This window comes from Rhinolophus hipposideros (genome assembly GCF_964194185.1).
Source record: "Rhinolophus hipposideros genome assembly, chromosome: 3".
Classification (NCBI taxonomy): Eukaryota; Metazoa; Chordata; class Mammalia; order Chiroptera; family Rhinolophidae; genus Rhinolophus; species Rhinolophus hipposideros.
The window spans coordinates 84,944,191-84,965,608 of record NC_138049.1 but is presented as its reverse complement, the minus strand read 5'-3'; the positions used below and the strand labels follow the sequence as shown (position 1 = coordinate 84,965,608).

At 38.8% G+C, this 21,418-nt stretch overlaps 1 protein-coding gene across 9 annotated transcripts in view; it reads right to left on the bottom strand.

Moving 5' to 3' along the window:
• DST (dystonin) overlaps window positions 1-21,418 on the bottom strand; it is a 438,529-nt gene that overhangs the window by 334,641 nt on the left and 82,470 nt on the right. For 8 of the 9 annotated variants that reach the window (XM_081039430.1, XM_081039437.1, XM_081039438.1 and 5 more), the window contains exon 4: window positions 1,651-1,858. In XM_081039430.1, coding sequence (XP_080895556.1) covers window positions 1,651-1,858 — 208 coding nt within the window. Of the gene's footprint in view, window positions 1-1,650; window positions 1,859-2,018; window positions 2,406-21,418 lie in introns of those variants that run through there. The other variant, XM_081039442.1, reaches the window with a different exon arrangement.

Below are 21,418 nucleotides of genomic sequence, written 5' to 3'. Positions count from 1 at the left end.
CTACCTTCTATAAAAATGCACAGAATACAGGCATCCTATTCTGATGCCCCAGGCTTTCCACAAAGCCCCATCAACTTCCCTCACATACCTTCCTTTCACCAATCTTCCCTTTCTGCTGAACCAAATATCTGAAACCAGCACAGTCTCCTCCCTCCCAGTGCCTCAGACCTGCTGGGGTGGGGACCGCAAGGGTAGGAGGTGTCTCAACAGGGTAAGGAGTCAGGCTTCAGTGACTAAACACTTTCTGGTGCTCCTGGAGTGCAGTGAGAGACAGGTCTGCCCCCAGCTCTCCCAAGCCACCCCTGCTCACTCACTTGGCTCCCAAACAGTCTCTCTATCCTCCATCCTCCCTCCTCTTCCTCTTTACCCACTCCACCCTGCCTCTTCAAAAGGCCTGGGTGAAGCCAGCCAGCGTCTCACAACGGAAGCCAGAAGAAGCTCAAGGCTGTTGCCCCAGAAACCCAGACCAGAGAATGGCTGGCCGAGCGCTGTTTGTTTTTCCCGTAATCAGAAAATCCCATAAGGGGGACTCTAGGGGGACTCTCAGCTGCCAGGGTGGCTGAGATCCTGGCTACTCCCCTTTAGTCTCCCCAGAGGAAGATAAAAGTACCAACTTTGAATTATAGCTGGAGGCAAAAGAAACTGAGTGGCAGGGGTCCCAGAGTTGAGAGTGGGGGAGGAGGGAAGAAAGGAGGCGGGACCCACTGGCTGCAGAAGCTAACTTGGAAAAACACCTGACCTTTGGCCTCTATAAGAGAGCCCCAAAGACGTACTCCATCCTACCCTGTTACCATTTCCAAGAGAGAAAAAAAAATGGTTGAAGGAATGAAGGAAGAACTATCCCAGGAAGCAACTCTGACGCACAGAACATACACACAAACCACATAGGCACTGCAGAGTTGGAGGATTGATTTCCAAGGTGTTCTCAGCTTTCAGTTGGGTAAAACAAGCCATCACTTCTGGTTCAACTGTTACAGCCAATGCAAGGGAACACCACCGGGTAACACAGAACAGAAACATTGGCACCTCCCATATATTAATTAATCAGGAATGTATCATGGCTAAACCCTCAAAAGCACTAGGGATAGAAAGCTGCTATAGGTATTTGACGCTGAGAGAGATGCTACACTTAAAAAAAAAAAAAAAAAAACAGAAATGGCATCCTCATTGCTAGAATACCCTCTGCAATCCCGGGTACCAAAAACCAGGAATCTACCCCAGTTAAATCTGCGTAGCTCAGAGCTCCTGGACAAAGATGGAAATGAAGGCTCTCACAGCTTCCGGCAAATGCACTAGGAATCACTGGAGTTAATACTGTACTTTCAAATTGTAACGGTGGCTACTGCATGTAAATAGGAAAGTTTAATACAGAGGTCTATAAATATCTCCCTGCATATCAAAGGGATCGATTTATCCAAACAGAAGACAGGACCAAACAGCTTAGTCACCAGCAGGCAGGCAAATCGCTCTATCGATAAACGGGGGCATACTGTAAACATGGTCATCGTCCTCCCCAACCTTGACCACAAATCTGTGCCCGGTGCATCAGCTCCCAGATATGCCCCCTTCCCGCCCCGCAGTCCCAGGAGAGCAGATGGGTGAATTTCCGCAACTGTCGGCTGGGCTCCATCCCCTCCCCGATGCTCTTACCTGCTATCCTAAGCACTGCCCTCTCAGCAGGGTCCAGCACCGAGCCCCCGTGAATCTTTCTTTTTGATCTCTCATGTTTAGGCAAATTCCAGGGTAAGGTGTCTCCAGGAGCCGGAGATGCTGAGCCAGATTTTTGGCTGAACTCATCCTCATCGGAAAAATCCGCAGAGGAAGACATAGAGCAGCGATAGGACGCGTTCCCAGAACTCTACAGAGGATGACACAGAAAAAAGCATTAACAGCAAAATACTCACATATGCTCATCGATTTCAACAGTCTCCCTCCCTGCCCCCAAACTCAGTCGGACATCCTGCATCTTTCTCAGCGCTGAGAGGATACACAAACAAGAAATGAAACCCAGGGCTCACCATCTTTTTTTGGCTGTGTCTCGGACTGTAGCAACAATACCCGGGCAGTTCCAATACATGGAAGATTTGCACAGAAGTGTGTGGCCTGCGGTCCGGCCACCAGCTCACAAATGACTGGCCCAACAATGAAGCCAGAAATCAACAGCCTCCCTGTTACAAATCTATAGTATTTGGCTCCCCCACCAGGACAGGAGAAACATTTTCCATTACTAACTGCTGGTTAATTCATTAATGCAACTACCTCTAAGTTTCAAAAACAAAGCACAAATGCAGGATGTTGAGTCCCTATTCCTTTCCGTTTCAAGTCGCCTCACCACCAGAGTCTCTTTTCTGACCAGTCTTGAGCCCCGTGTCCTCTTTCTTTAATTTTCTTTATGAGAGTGAAGCAGGTTCCCAGAAAAGAGCAAGGAGGGAGGAAGGGCTGATTCTGAGAAGAGCCTTTTCTTAAGACTGGGAGAACACAAAAGACTGTTTTCAAAAGGCTAAGGCAGCTCCAATAAACAAACATCTGAACTCAGTTTAGAGTTCTTGAGATAATTTAAACTTCTAGCAAAGTAACAGCTGCCAATAATGCAAATGAGAATGATGCAGTGCAGTGACAGGAAACAGAGCTCTTCTCAGCTCCTGGTCATTACACAGTGAAATGGGAAACAGGATGCTTTTACCAAAGCACTTTGCCTGAAGGTTAGCCATCTCTTCATCTAGCAGGAGCAAATCTTCAGGGTCATACCTTGCATAAAAGGGTTCCATCTTTCATTCAGAGAACAGGCACACGGTGTTATTCCTTCCTTCTTTACTGGTTTAAGTTTGTGATTATTTAGAGAGCCACCAGCTTACAATAGTAACAAGGACGCTGACTACCTGTGCTATGAACAAGGTTATAAATAAAATAAATATCAAACGGAAATCTCCACTTTTCCATTGAGAATTCCACTTTGCTGAGAGACTCATGGTGGAGATGCAAAACTGGTATAACTTGAATTCCTGAAATATAACTTGCAGCCACAGATTCCTAAGACGCAAGTTACAGACAGAAATCAGTGAGGCATGCTCCAATTTGAGCAAAAACACTGAGCTGCTCACAAAAGCAGTGGTAACTACAGCAAAAAAAAAAAAGAAAAAAGAAAAAAAAAGTGGGGGCTGTGTGAGCAACATCCCTAAGCATTCACCCAAGGCATATGAAATAAATCATAAGTGAATCAGGACTATTGACCTTACCTTGGTCTATTCGGGCATGTGGCTACAAGTCGTCAACACCATCATTTTCAAAGTACACATAATATTTCCAGCAAAGCAAAGCATCCAAGATTTATCTGAAGCTGTATTCTTTCCTGGAAAAGCAGCCTTCCATTTTATGGTGCATGAAAATTTCACACCTTGGCTAATTTATTTATTTATTTACTTTTTGTATGTTTTCCTCGTGGCAATATGTCGTAGGCACACTTGAGGCATATAAATAAATAAAATTGATTTTCCTTATTGTAGCTAGAGTCCACAGAGAGTTGTAAGTGGCATTGAGTCAGTCATGGAATGCTATCATAAACCTAATTTATTTCCCATGCTTTTCTGGAAATTCATCTCGAGTTCTCTGTGGTTGTGTTGCTGGCTGGATCCGTGAAAAAGGGTGACATTCTTAAAGACTTTCAAAAGGGTATTGGGTTTCTTTGGTTGCCTTCTGTCTTCCTTAAAATGGCTTCCTACCTGTCCTTACTTAAGGTCATCCTTTATCTGTGAGATTATATTTCTTATTGTTGCCTGTACTATTTTCAATGAGTATAGTAATTTGATTGTTTATCTTTACAAACACATTTAGGAAATAACTGTTAAAGAACTGCTCCTTTCCAAAAACCACTGGTTATTGATTTTTGTAGAGTAAAATTTTTAATGGCCAGAGTCTCAGCTGATTGAACAGCAAAATGTTATTTATGCCATGACATAAACACCATTAATCACACGTAGCCAGATGGGAACAGTTACCACCCCTGGACCCAAGGGTGTTCACTGGTGCAGCTTCTAATTTGGTAGTGTCATTGGTAAACAGATGAAAGAAAAAAGAAAGAAAAGATAATCAGCAACACCTCTTTCAACAATATATCACAGAAAAATACAGACACACACAGAGACTGAGAGAAATTATAAGTATTTTATATATGGTAAAGTCTCTCGCAGGCTACATGATTCAACCGATTTAACAATTAAAGTATTAGATTTATTTCCACAATAATTTTCATAAATACCTTTTAAAATATAAGGTAAACTATATAAAATTAGGCCCATTGGAACTTTAAAAATTGAAAATGGATTTAAATAAAGCTGCTTTGAAATTAATTGATCCACTAAAACTATTATACTCTTTATTAATTAGAAACGACTGGCCAATTCACGTCACTAACTTGGAGGTTAGAGTATAAGAGTACAGTTCTCTTTTCTTTTGGAAAATGTTCTCTGACCCGAAGTCCAGAGCCTAACCTTTGATGTGGGGCTTGGAAGGGTAAAAAAAGGAAAAGGGCTCTGTGACCAGCAAAACCCCAAGTTCCTATCTCTTCTTCTACTCTTGGTTTGATTCCCGTTAAAATACAAATATCTGTGCCCATCAATAAGAGATTGGTTAAATAAATTACAATATATTATACAATGGACTCCTGTATAGCAATTAAACAAAATGTTACTGATCTACATTTAGCAAAGTGGAAATAATTCATATAGAATGATTCCTGAAAAATATCTGTGCATGTATGTGTGTGTGTAAGTGGACAAACAGAAATGACTGGTAGCCTAACAGGTAGATAGATAATAATGTAGCAAAATGCAAACAATGGTTATCTCTGGGTGATGACTAATATTATAAATGGATTTTATTTTGTTCCTTGTAATTTTTTAATCTAAAACAAATATACAAAAAAGATTACTAAAAAGAAAAAGATACTACGTCAACTATGTCAAGGGTTAGAGAACATATCAAAGCCCCAATAAGAAGTAACTATTTAAGCCAGTGCTTTTCACCACTTGGGGCCCACAGACACCCCTGAAAATTTGATGAAATCTGTGGAAACCTCTCTCCAAAATAAAGCACATAAGCAAATACACACAAATTTTGCATACTGTTTTAAGAGGTTCATTGACCCACTGACCCCAGGTTAAGACCCCAATTTACACCATCATCTGTCATCACCATGTGGCATGAGTGTTGAGAACAAGAGAATTGGGAAAGAGCTGTAGAGTACGAACAAGGAAAGAGGAGAAAGGTTAATTAAGATAGTAAAGACAAAGTAAGCCTAGGTCACATTTTTAACATTTTGTCTTTTTAAAAAATAAAAGACCAGTGAGCCACCTCTGGACTAATTAATGTTGGATCTCTACAACCAAAAAAAAAAAAAAAAAAAAAAAAAACACAAAATACTTGTTCGTTCGTGAGAAACCAAAAAACCCTACATTGTGTCCTATTACAACCTAGTTATTAAAGCAGTGGTTTTAACAATTGAATTAGATCACCAAAAGCTTTAAAATGACTTTCCTAATAGCCAATTCATTCACATAGTATAAAAACAACCCAAATCTCCTAAACCAGGATAATTACATAATGCAACGTTTTTAGAAGGGGAACTAAACAATAACTTCTTTAATTGAAACCCCGGTGGGAGATATGAGGTAAGTACAATGGAACTGCCTAAATTGGAAGTCAACCAGCCTTAGCACCCATGTCTGTAGGAAAGTGCCAGGAAATTGTCTCTGCACTAGGCATTCTCTAAATGCAAGAGAAACAAGTGCAGAGATAAGGATTTGTAACATAGCCAGACTTTTAGGATCCCAGAGGCTGGAAAGTTAACTGGCACAAGCCCTCATACTTAGGATTTATGCACATTTCTGTTACGCATATGTCTGACAATTTACAAAAAAATTAAAACATTTAAAAAACAAAAAGCACATGAGGAAACAATTAGGCAAATTCAGATTGTGAGGCATTCTACAAATTGTGATGCACGCTTCAAAAAGGTCAATATCATGAAACATACACACCCAAAAGGCAGGGATTATTCTAAATTTAAAAAGACAATAGAAGCATAACTACAAATTCGTAAAGCTTGATTGGATTCTGGTTTGTTTTGTTTTGTTTTTTTAAGCTAAAAAGATATGTTAGGGACAACTGGGAAAATCTGAACATAGACAGTGGATTGTTTAATTAGAAAAAACTGGGAAATTATTGTTAATTTTCTAAAGTGTGATAATGGTATTGAAGTTATGTAGGAAAGTGTTTTTAACCTAGAAGATGCAGGGTGAAGGAACGCATGATGTCTGCACTTATTTTCAATTGTTTCAATAAAAACAATTGAGGAATTGTTCAAGAGGGAATCAGTAAATGTGGCAATAGTAGTACAGTAAGTATTCATTGTACTACTCCTTAACTTTTCCGTAAATTTGAATATTTTCAGAATGAAGAGTTCAGGCAACACACATAAGGCCTTCTTCATTTGTTTTTTTTTCCTTAAGTGTTGCTTAGTTTAGGCCTGTTCACACAAGACAACCGGGTTGCAAGTACACAGTGACAGTGTCCATCTAAGTAATTACGCATAGCATTTCTTCACATCCACTTAGAGAAGCCCTGAAGCTGAGGCCTAAGTCAACAAGATACCAGAGGAAAGCGATCTGCTGGCCTCAGTCCTAAGCATACGTTTAGACAGAAGCATAAAGAAGAAGCTTCTCTGTTACTTAAAATACAGTCTGGTTGAATATCTAAATTTTCTTAAAATATCTAAATCTAATATCTAAAAGATATTAAATATCTAAAAATCTAAATATCTAAAAATGAATATGTAAATATTCATTGAATATCTAAATATCTAAAAATTGTTGAATTTCTAAATATCTAAATATTTTTCATATTTTACGAGGTCTGACAATTTTTCTGACAATATTTTACGAGGTCTGACAATTTTTCTGACAATATTTTACGAGGTCTGACAATTTTTCTGACAATTTTTCTCACAATTAAGTTCACGGATTCATCCTATAAAAAGTGCTCCATACCTCACTGCTGAATATCACTACAGTCACCTTTGAAGTACTCCCCTGGGGAAGCTGTGCACTGACGCCAGTGCCTAGCTCACCCTTCAAAGCAATTTTGGAACTCTTTCTGAAATGGCCATCAGAGCTGTCGTCGTATTACCCTTGATGTCCTGAATGTGATCAAAATGTCTTCCTTTCAATATTTCCTTTATCTTCGAGTAAAGAAAGAAGTCATTGGGTGCCAGATCAGGTGAGTAGGGAGGGTGTTCCAATACAGTTATTTGTTTATTGGCTAAAAACTCCCTCACAGACAGTGCCATGTGAGCTGGTGCATTATAGTGATGCAAAAGCCATGAATTGTTGGCAAAAATTTGAGGTCGTCTAACTTTCTCACGCAGCTTTTTCAGCACTTTCAAATAGTAAACTCGGTTAACCGTTTGTCTACTTGGTACAAATTTATAATAAATAATCCCTCTGATATCAAAAAAGGTTAGCAACATCGTTGCAACAAGTTTGCAAACTTAATTGTCTGAACTCGTATATATAAACAAAAAAAAAGACATGAAAATTTAGAAAAAGGAAGATCCAATTTTGTTTATAATCCCATTGATTAGGTAAGTAGCAACACTAATTTCTTACGTATAATATAAAAATACATGGCATGGCCAAGACTATCCTTACATACTAGGTTTTTTATTTGGAAGTAAGTCAAACAGCAAGGGCACATTATCTGATTTTAGATATTTCAGGGAAAACAATCTCTACCACAAATAAATTTAGAAGAAAACAATTACGGAAAATGTAAGAAAGTATGTTTAACCGCTTAACAAAAAAATGAGTGATGGTAAACTTTGGGTGCTTGTTTTAGTTTAAAATTTTTTCAAAACTAGTCAAACAATTCAAGTGCCTTTTCATCAAATAAATAGCTCTTAATCAGCCCCTCAACTGGAAACTACCTTTAAATAAGAGGGAGTGGAGCCTCTATTTGGTGAAGCCTCAGCTGGCTCTCACTGTCACCTTTTAGGGAAGACTTGTGGGAGCTTTTAACTCAGAGAGGAAGAGGAGCCTGGGTGGAGTTGGAAAGGAAAAGGAGATCAGAGGGAGGGGGAACCTGGAAGGTTCTTGAATCTGACTCAAGGGAGGAGGCTTTGGGCAAATAATTAAAGAAGTCAAAGGTTTCTTTCTAGGTGGAGAGGGCCAGTTCATCAGCCAATGAAAAACGACCACTGGAATTCAGGACACAAACTCTTTCTAGGGCATGAAGATTGTGCATCGGTTAGAGTGTTCCTTGGTATTATACTTCTGGGGAAACTGAGCTCACTGATGGGACAAAGGAGGGAGGAAATTTCCAAAATCATTTTCCTCTAGCTGTGTAAGAAGCTCTCCAAGATAAGTTTCAAAGACTCATTTCCATGAGGAACATGGCTTCAGATTCTAGGCAGTCTTGGATTAGCACTAAGACATTTACAAGATTTCTTTCCATTTAATAGCATGGTCTCACTATAAGCATTATTTACGGAGTGACTATAGTCAGGGATTATACTACAAAGCATTTTAGCTCACTATCTTATTTAATACTCAGTTTAATCCAATAAGGAAACATGCTTAGGGAGGTTAAGTAACTTTTCCACAATTATCCTGTGAGTACAAGGTGGAGCCAGGATTTCCATCTGGGTCCATGTGCCCCAAAGCCTGTGCTCTCAACCTTATGTGTTATTAAGTGCCCTGAAATGTGGCCTCAGGCACTGGGAAGAACATATAATCATAGCCCTCAAAGATCTTACCATATATTTGGGGAGCCCAAAAGGATTAGACTTCTGTGCTCAGAACTGCTAGGCCCAAAGCATGGAAATGACCAGATATAGGTGTCAGTTCACAATCAAGAAAACCCATCCAAAAATATAAAACTACTCAAAAGTGGAAAGGACTCTGGTAGAGAGCATCTTCCTACTTCAACCAAGCCTTCACTGAGTGGAATGTTGAATTTACACCACGGTCTCTTCCAACCCTAAGATTCTTTGGTCCTATGGACTCCTACCCCTCCACAAATCCTCTCCCCAAATAGATAACAAATAAAAGAAAAACTATGTTAAGTATCAAAATAACAAATTTTTCTAAAATTATAAAAATCTCTCCAAAATACCATAGACATCTATTTTTTTTGCAAGTCAGCCTTAATTCAATCATATAAATATCATAGAAATGGAGACATCAAGAACTATTTTTCATTTGAATATCTGCAAATAGCCTTTCCAAACTGAGGAAGAAATTTTAAATAATTGTCCTAAAAGAAAAGCAAACATAACTCTGAAAATAGCCCCACAAAAAAGAAACTCATTAGAAAGACAAACTCTAATACTGAAAACATCTCTTTAACTAGAGAATACTTAATCTTATATTTTATGTTCATATTTTATATTTATTCTTAATCTTATATCTATATTAATCAATTATAAATATGTCTTAAGTACCCATAGGCTTCTCTACCTTGGAGGAGCTTAAAATCTAACTGAGAGAGCAAAGGTGATAGTCAACTTATTATTAAATATTATCTTTATATATTAGGCTGAAACATGTCTTCCAGTGGAATAATATAAATATATACATAAAATATGGTTTATAGTATAACGTCAATTAGGAGAGAGAAATAAGCTGGAATATCTATAGTCCCTTTAGAAGCCAGGATGGAGACGCAGGTATTTCCCCACCTCTTTTATTCCTCCAAGAGTATCATATCCAAAACCGCTGACTGCTGATAAAGACATCCTGTAGATGCTTCGTGGCTGGCCCGCCCATTAAAAAATCTAATTAATGGCAAACATTTAAAAACTGGGAATTCTGCATAAAAATTCAGATGTAGAACAATGGGCCTAGTAATAGTTTCCCCTTATTAAAAAGGACATACACTTTCTAGTCTGCCACAATCCTTACCTGACCCACTATACTCATATGATTCCTGACCGCTGCAGACATATGGGTTTGGGACCTCTGGCATAAATTAAGGGATGGGTGACATTGTTGCAGTCAGAGAATAAAGGAATAAGAGAGGGGAGAAAAGTAGGGATAATGGTAATCAATAAAAGGGGATCACAGTTTTAAAAATAAGGAGAAGAAAACTAGAAGAAAGAGAACAAAACAAAACAAAAAGAGGGCTGCCCAAAGATCTGTTAAATTAGTGTCAAATTAGTGTGACACCTCATGTGGTGCCCCAAGGCATAAATACTGGATGTTTGCAGAGACCAAACCCCAACTACCATCTATGCTATCTAGTCATAAAGCTAAAGATCTGTGCTTGCCATGCCAAAGATTGAATGTTGGGTAAAAGCCATATGACGTTGGAAAACTGCTCGGCCTCTCTGGGCTTTGGTTTGCTCATTTGAAAAATGGGAAGCATAACTACATAATACATAGGGTCTAGTGTCAGAATAAACAATACTTAGAAAGTACCAAGAGCAATGCCCAATATTTAGAAAGCATTAAGTAAATTTTAGTATTAAGTGATGTTACCAATTAACATTTGTGTGATCCAGAAATAGATGACTAACTCCAGTTAAGCCTATATGATCGTCACTCCAGGAAACTTGAAACAACAAACGGAGACACAGAGACTGGAAGTTATTGGAATTAAGTCAGACCAATAGCAGCTCTCAGGAGAAAAAGCCAGTGTAATTCCCATATCTATCCTTCCCAAGCTTGGTTATCGTACCTTCGATTCTTTGGGACACCCTGTGTCTTTCCCATACGTTCCTCATTTTTTTCTTCTAAATTTAGGTTTTTTTTCCTTCTACATTAATTGTCTCCATTGTTGGAGACAACAACAGAAACCTAGACAAATACATTATCTTAAATAGCAATTATATTCCATTCTTCCCTGTTGAAACATAAGCAGGCTTGTGTCTTTCTTTATACCTTCATTTTCATCACCAACTTCATTAATGAGACTTCAGAAAATCACTCTTGATAATAGCTTTTACATGGTTATTCTCTCACTTCAGTTATTATTTCAATCAAGTGGAAAAATTACTTTTTCATTTAACAAACAAACAAAGCTTTTAATATTGCACTGAAGCTAACTCCATGAAACTAAGTTCCTGGCACTTCCACAGCCCCTTTCTGTGGAAAACAGGGCTTGTTTCATGTGTGTTAAGCGACTGTTACCCCACTGTCAGAAGCCATACGTAATTGGGACCAGGGAGCAGTTCCTAGACACAAGGACGTCCACTGCCTCTGAGCTGACTTCATGGAAAACTCTACCCAGCGGGAGGCTTCATGCTGGAGGATGGCAGCCCATGCCAATCGCAGCCTCCCGCTCTGAGGAATAAATGCTATGTGCACATGCACTACAAGAGTCCTTAACTAATACTTGGGTTTTCCCTAAGATCTGCTGTACATCCCAGTCTTGGAGCTCCTGAGATTCATCCAGAACAATGATGTGGTCCAGAGCCTATCTGTCTGTCTGTCTGTCTGTCTGTCTCTCTCTCTCTCCCTCTCCCTCTCTCTCCATACAAACACACACATAAAGGGCTACTTCAGGTTTCCTTTTTGTCTTTGTAACAGATCTCTCTTTCAGAAGGCAATCTGGCCCTGTCCCTTCCTTTCTTTATTCCTAGGGGAAGCTATGTGTCATGGCAGGAAGCAGGAACAGCCTGCAAACATGCCTAGCTTTTATTTTCCACAAACCTAAAGCTGTTGAGAATAAGTGACAGAAAAGGGCAGAGGGCTCTGGAAAAAAAGACTTTCCTCAGACTATAAAGAGGCGCCTTTGGGCTAGAGGGAGCATCTATGGACCCTAGAGCAGGGGACTTCTTGAATTCAAGAAGACCCAGAGAGAGATGCATGCATCGAGGTGTGTCTAGGGGGACAGACCGCATGCATAACCTTTCAAAGGTTACCTGTGTCCTGAGAGAAACCCAGAAGCTGCCTGAAGGGCCCAGAACCTTAACACAACTCTGAGGTGGAGAAAGTGAAAAGCACCAGGCCTGGCTAAAGGGGAGACTGGGAGTCATAACCTAATTTGAGATGAAAGAGAGAGAGAGAGAGAGAGAGAGAGAGAAAGAGAGAGACAGAAAGAGAGAGAGAGAGAGAGAGAGAGAGAGAGAGAGAGAGAGAGAGAGAGAGAGAGAGAGAAGTTGTACACCAGAGTTAATAGACTGCAATTTAGACTCACTGTGTGGGCAGTGTCTGTTTACATTCTTTAGAATCCCAATTTCTGGGAATGCACCCCAATGACTGTCTGTTGAATGAATCCACTGGTTTGGCATCACACACACACACACACACACACACACACACACACACACGCTCACCACAGCAGCTACCTCCTTCCCCAGCAACATTTCTCATTTAAGGCTACTTTGAAATACTCCAGAACCAAACAAAGAAGGGAATGAATTTGCTTGCTTGCTTGCTTGCTTGCTTATCACCACCTTATTCCAAAATGGGTAGTAAGGTAACTAATAAGATAGTGGAGAGAGGGGAGAAGGATGTGGAGACCTACGAGTTATCTAACCCCAGAAAATCATAAGGTGCTTAGAAAGCATGAGGTGGAAGGGGCAGCAGATGAGGCTGGGGAAGCAGGTGGTTCGTGGAGACCATGGAGGACCTGCGTGCAATGGCAGAGCTTGGACTTGATCTTATAGGAACCAGATTGTTGCTGAAGGGTTATAAGTCGTCTGCCTGATAGATGGGTGACTCTGACAGCCATGGAGAAAATGGCCTGGAAAGGGATCAAGCTCAGACAAGATTAGGTGGTAGTTATTATAATAGTCCAGCAAATGATGACAGCCTGAACTAAATCACTGATATTAGGGATGGAAAGGAGAGGATGGATCTGAGAAATATTTGGAAACTAGAAAAAGAGAAGGTGAAAAGAAGGCTGGGCAGTGACTGATAGAGTAAGCAGTTAAGGTAGTTTACCTAGAAGAAATGAGAAGAAAGTCAGAAATGAGGCAGAAGTGTAACAATGGGGAGTCAGACAAGGGCAACAGAAAAATGAGTGGGTGCCAGATGAGTCATACAAGAAGGCTTGAAATGTCAAATCTTTCTGGTAAGCTACCAAGTGCATGGGGATACAGACTGGTTTAAGGTAAAAGGCTGGATAGACACCCACCTCCAAGGGACCCATATTTTCTTCCAACTCCAGCCCTGACCCCCAGCACTGTAGGGTATGGCTGGAAAACTGCCCCTTAGAAAAGCTGCAGCTGGTCGGTGTCAGGTGAAGGTCTGCTGAGATGGTAGCATGACAGTACCAAAGCATCACTGAGCTACCCGCTCTGACATTTGTCTTTGTTCTCATACACATAAGGAACAAGAAGGTATAAACCATTTTATTCACCGTCCCTTTTCACACAGGAGTTGTACTAGAGAATATAGCACACGTTTCTTGTAACATTTTATGAGTCATGACATTATGCTACTTAAAAACACAAAAATAGCAATATCCCTATTTTTCTCACTTCTAATCGTCTATAACAAGAAAACAGGTAAACTCTTCCCTCTGGGTGTATAAAGCAAATTCATTCATTCTTTCACAATATCCAACCTGGGGCTCTCTTATCAGTTATAATCCTGTAGCCCCACCCTCTCCTCCTTAGTCACATTGTACTTGTACATTTACTTATTTGTGTGAATTCCAATCCCTTGACCTCCCTCCCCTTCCCAGCTGCACTCCTGGCCCTGAAATATTGCTTAAGGTTTTTTTTTCCTCCGCCCTGTCTCCACTGGTGCTTTCCCAGCCTGTCTGATAGCTTCCCCCATCAATAACATAAAACCACGAAAAAATTTTTAAAATGTATATGCATGTCCACAAAGCAATACGATGAATTCTACCAAAAACACACACCATGGAATAAACAAATAGCTTGTTCCCTTGTGCACGGCTTCATGTCCTTCTCAACTGGTCCTCTGTCTGTATCCACAGCATGGGAACCAGCTGGAAAGTTAGCAGGTAAAAAACCCAGGTACCTTCAAAAATCTATTCAATGAAAACCATTGTTTATTGGTATGATGTTATGTGCCAAGTTGGCAAATCCACAAGCACCCAGTTTTTGGCAAAACACCAATCTAGATGCTGTTGTAAACGTATTTTTTAAGAGATGATTTCGAGTAAGCCGATTACCCTCATAGTGTCAGAAGCCTCACCCAAGCTGTTAAAGGCCTTGAAAGCAAAGACTAAGGTTTCTTGAAGATGGAGGAATTTTCGTCAGATTGCAACACAAAAACCCTTCCTGGGTTTCCAGCCTCTGAGGAATTCAGACTCAAGACTGCAACCTCCACTCTTATCTGAACTTCTAGCCTGCCGACTTGCCCTACAGATTTTGAATTTGCCAGCCCCACAGTTATGTCAGCCAAATTCTTAAAATGTGTGTGTGTGTGTGTGTGTGTGTGTGTGTGTGTGTGTGTGTGTGGCTATCTGTTCTGTTTCTCTGCAGAACCCTAACTAATACAGCTGGCTACAATATTACTTTATAAGGGTTTTATAATTCACCTTTACTACATTTCAGAGAAGCAGAAACAACCACTATAATCCACACACTATATAATTTAATGGAAAGAAAGACTATGCAGGACTTTTATGGGGCTGAGTAAGGAGGCCAGTATTTCCCCCAGCTCCATTACTCACCACCCATACTACCATAGGAAAGTTATTTAACTCTCTGACTTGCCCATATTCTAAATGTATAATCACATCTACATCATTGGATGTTATACAATATCAAAGTGATATAATGTATGTAAAGCATCTAATACGATACCTGCCTAGCACATAATAACTCAAAATATTTTATAGCGTTTTGTTCTAAGATGAAAAGATAAAATGAAAACCACGTAAAGAGTACTTAAAATAGCAGTGATTATAGTTATAGTACCAAAAAGTGTATCATTTTGAAGACTTGAAAATTTTTTTTCACCTCCCTTCACATCACCTGCACACTGATATTTAAAATTCCAATAAATAAAGCTTCTTTTGGTTTAAAGCTTTTTATCGCTAATCATGCATCTAATAGAAAACAGTAAGTGATATCAGTCATTTATACTTTAATGCAAATAAGGTCATCAGACTACAGCCTAAACAAATATTTTGATGAAAGGAGGGAATGCTGAGGCTCCTAGCAGTAAAGCGAGATAAACTTTATCTATCTCACAATGTTTCTTAGATCCAGTTCTGACTATTACAGAGATGGATTCAAGGAGCTAAATGAGTCTCTGTACTACTAACAGAAACACAGCCTTGCCCTAATTCATAATACTGCTCAAGAGAAATACTGCCTGGGGTGCATGCTTTTAATTGAAATGTAACAATCTACTCCTCTTGTTTCCCTAGTTCAGAGGACAGGCTCGTCATTACCACTCTGTTGAGTCATGGAAACAGATGGCCTTATCTTCTCACCTGCCTTCCTGATTCTCCAGGGAGAACACAATCTTTCATGTGATCTGACGGAGTCAGAAGATCATACCAAAAACTGGTGCCACGTGTCAGAAGTTCTCCCCTTATAGATTCACTCTTCCATATTCCTCTCCCTGTGATAGGCTTGTAAAATGCACATATTTATAGGAGGGATAATAAACTATACAACGGCATCCTAAGCTATTAGTAACTTATCAGGCATTCCTCCCAAAATGATGGTGTGGACCACCTGAAAGAAATCAAAGCCAAGGGGGAAAAGGCAGAAAGATGAAGAAGAGTGAAATTGTTCACAATTTTATAAATTCTTTGCCTTACCATAATTAAGGAGGTGGTCCACAGATCAGAGCTTCAATTCCCAGTTCTGCTACTTACTAGCTATGCGGCCTTGTTGCAAGTCATTAAGTCACAACTTCTGTGAACCTTGGATTCCTCGTCTACAAATGGGAACAGTAGTACCTACTTCTCAGAGCTCTTGTATAAGCGTAATATATTCTAGGCACTTAGGATCAAATATGGCATCCAGGAGGTTACCCTAAATGGCAGCTGTCATTTTAAAGACCTGTGCCAAAATTATCGATTTGATAGAGTTCAGCCCACGGTCACAGCTGCATAGCCTTATGCAAATTTATAAGCTACTAGGAGCTTTTCAGTCTGCTCCACAGGCCTAACCTAATTCAATTAGAATACTGAAAGGATTAGACATGATATACGTAAATTACATAGTAGGCATTGAATAAATGACAGTGACTTCTTATTCTAAGTCACATTCTCTCCTTGTCCCTCAACAATCTATTCTCCAGAAAGAAGTCAGGTTGAGTCTTTAAAAGCACAAGGCAGATTTTCAGATTTATCCGTAAAGATATATGTACCCCTATGTTCACTGTAGCATTATTCACAGTGGCCAAGACATGGAAACAACCCAAGTGTCCTTCGATAGATGATTGGATAAAGAGGATGGGGTACATATACACAATGAACTACTACTCGGCCATAAGAAAAGATGAAATAGTGCCATTTGCGACAACATGGATGGATCTTGAGATCATGCTAAGTGAAATAAGTCGGACAGAAAAAGTCAAGAACCAAACGACTTCACTCATATGTGGCATATAAAACAAAGCAACAAACAAGAAACAAAACTCAAGAGACAGACAACAATTTAGTGGTTATCAGAGGGTAAGAGATCAAATGGTGATGGAAGGAGAGCGGACTCTGGGTGGTGAACACACAATATATAGATGATGTAGTATTGAGTTGTACACTTGAAACCTATATAATTTTACTAAACAATGTTACCCCGATAAATTTAATAAAGATAAAAATACATAAAGAGATTTGTTTCTAATTATTTTTTAAAAAGCACAAGTGAGAGTATATCATACCTGTGCTCAAAACCCTCTAGCAGCCTTACCCTTCACTCAAGGTGAAATCCAAAGCCTGGACCGTGACCCTACAAGGCCTCATGATCTATCTTTAAATTTTTGCTCATAAGTCATCTTTTTAAAGGTAGTTCTTTCTGAATAACCTTATACAATATTTCCTTCCCTACCCACCTTATTTTATACCCGTTAACCTGCTTCAATTTTCCCCATAGCACTTACCACCACTGACATGTTATATATTTAAATGTTCATCTGTGTGTTGCCTGTCTCCCCCATTGGATAATAAGCTCCGGGAGTATAGGGACTGTGCTTAGTCATGGTTATATTCCCAGTTCCCAGCACAGCGACAAACCTAACAGGCACTCGGTAAATATTTGCAGAATGGAAGCATGAATAGTGAGTGACTTTTGCAAAAACATCCATACCACCTAACACACAGTTAAGTATTCAGTAAATACCAATTTCCTTCAATAAATACTAATTCCTTCTTCTTACCCTCCTTCTCCCACAATCATTGCTTGTTACAGTTGCCCTGAAGCTTGTCTTGGAAAAAGAGGTTTAAAGCATAACACAGTCTCACAACCCAGAGTAAAACTTTCCTAACCATGCACCAGAAAGGGAACTGTTCTCAGCAAGCTAACTGGGGAGACAAAGGAGAACTGAGGTGAGACATGACCCCGGAGTCTGGCAGGTCAATGTGCTTCCTGGCCCAGCTTCCCCACTGATCAGCTACTTGACTGTGGACAAGCTACTTAAACTTTCTAAGCTTTGCTGTTCTAATTTATAAAGAAAATCTACTTCCTAAGGTTGCTGTTAGGATTAAGTGAGCTAATGCCCATTGCCTAGCGCAGTGCCTGGCTCACAGGAAGTGTTTGAAAAAGGCTGGTTACCATTATTAGTAGTAGTTAGCAACCAGAAAAATGCTGTTGATATGAGATGCCTGTGTGTCTTTATAACTTTTCTTGTACAGTTTTACTTAATTATGGTTATCGCTGGAGCTGCAAAGAGCTGATGATGTTTCAAAACAGTTTTTAATAGTATTAAAAAAACGGGAAATAATGATAGTCATTTGTTTATAAAAAGCAGTGTTTGTGTTTCAGAAGAAGCTATTTTTCACTTCCCCAGTATCCTGAAATGTCTGCATCTCAGACTTCCTGATTCTTTTGCTCTAATAAACAGATGAGTTTGCCTAGAGTCATGGTGATTACACATATTATAGAAATAAACTTAAAGAAATCTGTGTTGCCTGCTTAATACTCCCATAAATTCCAAAGATTATTATATACTTTTTTTGAATGTAAACTTTCTGGGTTTCCTAAATTAATTTTAAACATGGGTGGTAAGGGGGTCAGTTCATTTTACAAAACATATAAATATATATCTTAAAATTTATAGATATAAAAAATTTGAAATGTTTGCTAAACATGGCATATAAAGAGGCAAACAACACAGCAAAGAAAAAAGCATGCTTAACTAGGAGATACTATTTCCAGTTGTGACTCTGAAATTAAAAGCATATATAACATCTGGCATCTCAGGTCACTTTTCTGAGTGACAATCTAGGCTGGATGATTTTTGAAATTCTTAAATTGTCCACAAGTCTATCATGTCTAAAGTTCTTTAGATGCCCAAATTCCAATATCTTTAATGTTTACTTCCAACTTACACAAAGCCTGTCTATATATCTTGAACAAAGTTTAAAAGCTAATGAGATATCCTGTACTGAGTATTACATTTAAGATAGTAAATAGAAAATATCCCCTTCTAACCCTTAATTCGTCCTCCCCTCTAAAAAAAAAGTCTATTTTGGACTACAACATTCTTTTACAAAGTTGCTGATTTCCAAAAACAACAAATAAAATAACCTGACAACCACAACTGCCATTTTTATAATTCATCTGGATTTTCTGTCATAAAAATATTGCATCAATATTTTCCCCATTTGAAGTTTTATGTTCAACTCCAAGTTATAACAAAACATTGTGCAATTAGAAAGTTGATTTGGCTTAACTAAAATAACAAATATGTACTGAAATTTGAGACTTGAAAATAAGTGAGTCACTCTACTGCCCTATGTGCGCATGAACTCTACCTATCTGTGGGAAATGAAAGTGCTGTGTCAGCCGCTTTAATACAAAGAGATGAGAAGCAATGGACCCAATGTACTGCACAGCCCTAAGTAGAAATGAAATTGTACTAGAAAGGAGAATTCAAAGTCATGTCTTAGCTCCCTGGCTGGGGAAGGGAGGAAGTATACTTTAGACAATGACATCCAGATTTTTTACCTCTCAGTGGCTCTAGGTATGGAAGATAGAACTTTGGGGTACATGTAGCTCTGATCTGAGAGGATGCAGGTAAGGGAACCTCTTTAGTCATACAAAAACAAGACAAGCGTTTCTCGATATACTGCAAACTTGATATCCTAACAAGCCTTCCTACTACATAATACAATACCGAAAAATTCTGGATAAAATAACAATAATATATACATATTATTAATGCATCAGTGAGTTGGCAGGAAAATAGAGAAAATCCTCAAATGAGAGATGGAGAAGCAAAAGCACAAATACAGACACGATAAGCTGATCCCTTTGACCTAAAGCTTCCCCCTGGAAAGCCACGCACCTAGTAGGGGAAAGAAGACACAGACAAGGAAGTCTGATTGGAACATTTGCAAATAAAGCCAGGGAAAGTACGAATCAGGAAAACAAAACAAAATACCCTGAGATAGCAAGGTAACTTTCTTGTCTCTAGCCTGAGGCTGGATTGAGTAAGAAAATCATTTGCATAACCACAAGCTGGTTCTCTATGTGTGTTGTGGCCAATCACACGACCTACGCAGTAAGAAAAGCTCTGATGCTGATGATTTATTTATTTCCCACTGTTCATAAAGCCTGGCAGAAATAAAATAAGACCCTTTCTGGAGAAACGTACCCTTAATCCAGGCCTCAAAAATTACTACAAAGTTCCAGCACACAAAAGATCGTGATAAAAAGTTGCAAAACAAGGGTAGGATATGAGCAAAATGGGTGAAAGGAGTCAAAAGATATAAACTTCCAGTTATAAAATAAGTTATAGAGATGTAATGCACAACATAGCGACTATAGTTAATCATACTCCATTGCATATTTGAAAGTTGCTAAGAGTAAATCTTAAAAGTTCTCGATCACAATACAGAAAACAAATTGATGGTTGCTAGATGGGAGGGGGTTGGTGGATGGGTGAGAAAGTTGAAGGGATTAGGAAGTACAAATTGGTAGTCACAAAATAGTCATGAGAATGTGAATTACAGTATGTGGAATATAATCAATAATGTTGTATAGATTATGTAGGGTGTAAAATGGGTACTGGGGTGGAGATCACTTCATAGATTATATAAATGCCTACCCACTGTGCTGTACACCTGAAACTAATTAAAATAATATTGAATGTCAACTATATATATACATATATATAATTATATATATTATATAATTATATGTATAATTATATATATTTATATGTAATATATAATTATATATAAAATATTATATATACAAATATATATATTATATATATAAATATATATGTTTCGGGATATAAAGTACAGCATAGGGAATATAGTCAATGGTATTGTAATAGCTATGTACGATATCAGAGAGGTAATAGACTTGGGGGGATTATCACTTTGTGAAGGGTATAAATGTCTAGTCATTATGTTGTTTTGTAATACCTGAGACTAAAAAAAAAAAAAAAGGCTGAAAAAAGTTCTCGGGGCGACCAGATGGTTAGAGCACACGCTCTGAACAACAGGTTGCCGGTTCAATTCCCACATGGGCCAGAGAGCTGTGTCGTACACAACTAGATTGAGGGACAATGACTTGGAGCTGATGGGCCCTGGAAAAACACACTATTTCCCCAATATTCCTCAATAAAATTTATTTTAAAAAAAGTTCTCATCACAAGAGAAAAAATTCTATAACTATGTATGGTGACGATGTCAACTGAACGTTTTGTGGTGCTCATTTCACAAAACATACAAATATCAAATCATTGTGTTGTACAACTGAAACTAATATAATGTTGTACATCAATTATAACTCATTTTTTTTTAAAAGTTACAAAACATAATGAAACAAGGCCCCACAGGTGGGACTACAGAAACAACAAACAGACACAAGTTCATAGACAAAATATTTCATGTATATTATTATCAGATATTAAATATAAAATAAACATACTTTATATGTTTAAAGAAAGGGGAAAAGGCATCAAAAGTAGGAGTTAAGGACAACAGATTATCAAAAATAACCAATGAAAAATATCATAACTTAAATTAAAACCCAGTGAATAGAAATACATAAAGAACTACAAATCAATAAGAAAAGCACAACCAACCAAATTAGGAAAATGTCGTCACACAACAGCCTAACCAACTGTCCCCCCGTGTCTTTCCTTAAGGAAAGAAGAGTCTGTGCCTTTCTGGGACTCTGTTCCATCCTTGTGTTTACACCTTATGTCTCTCTGTCTGGTCCTCAAAAGATGGTTTGCAGCCAAAGACAGGTAAGATATCTCACGGGAGATACAACCTAAGCCAGGCAGAACCGAGTGGGGACCCCCAACGAGCT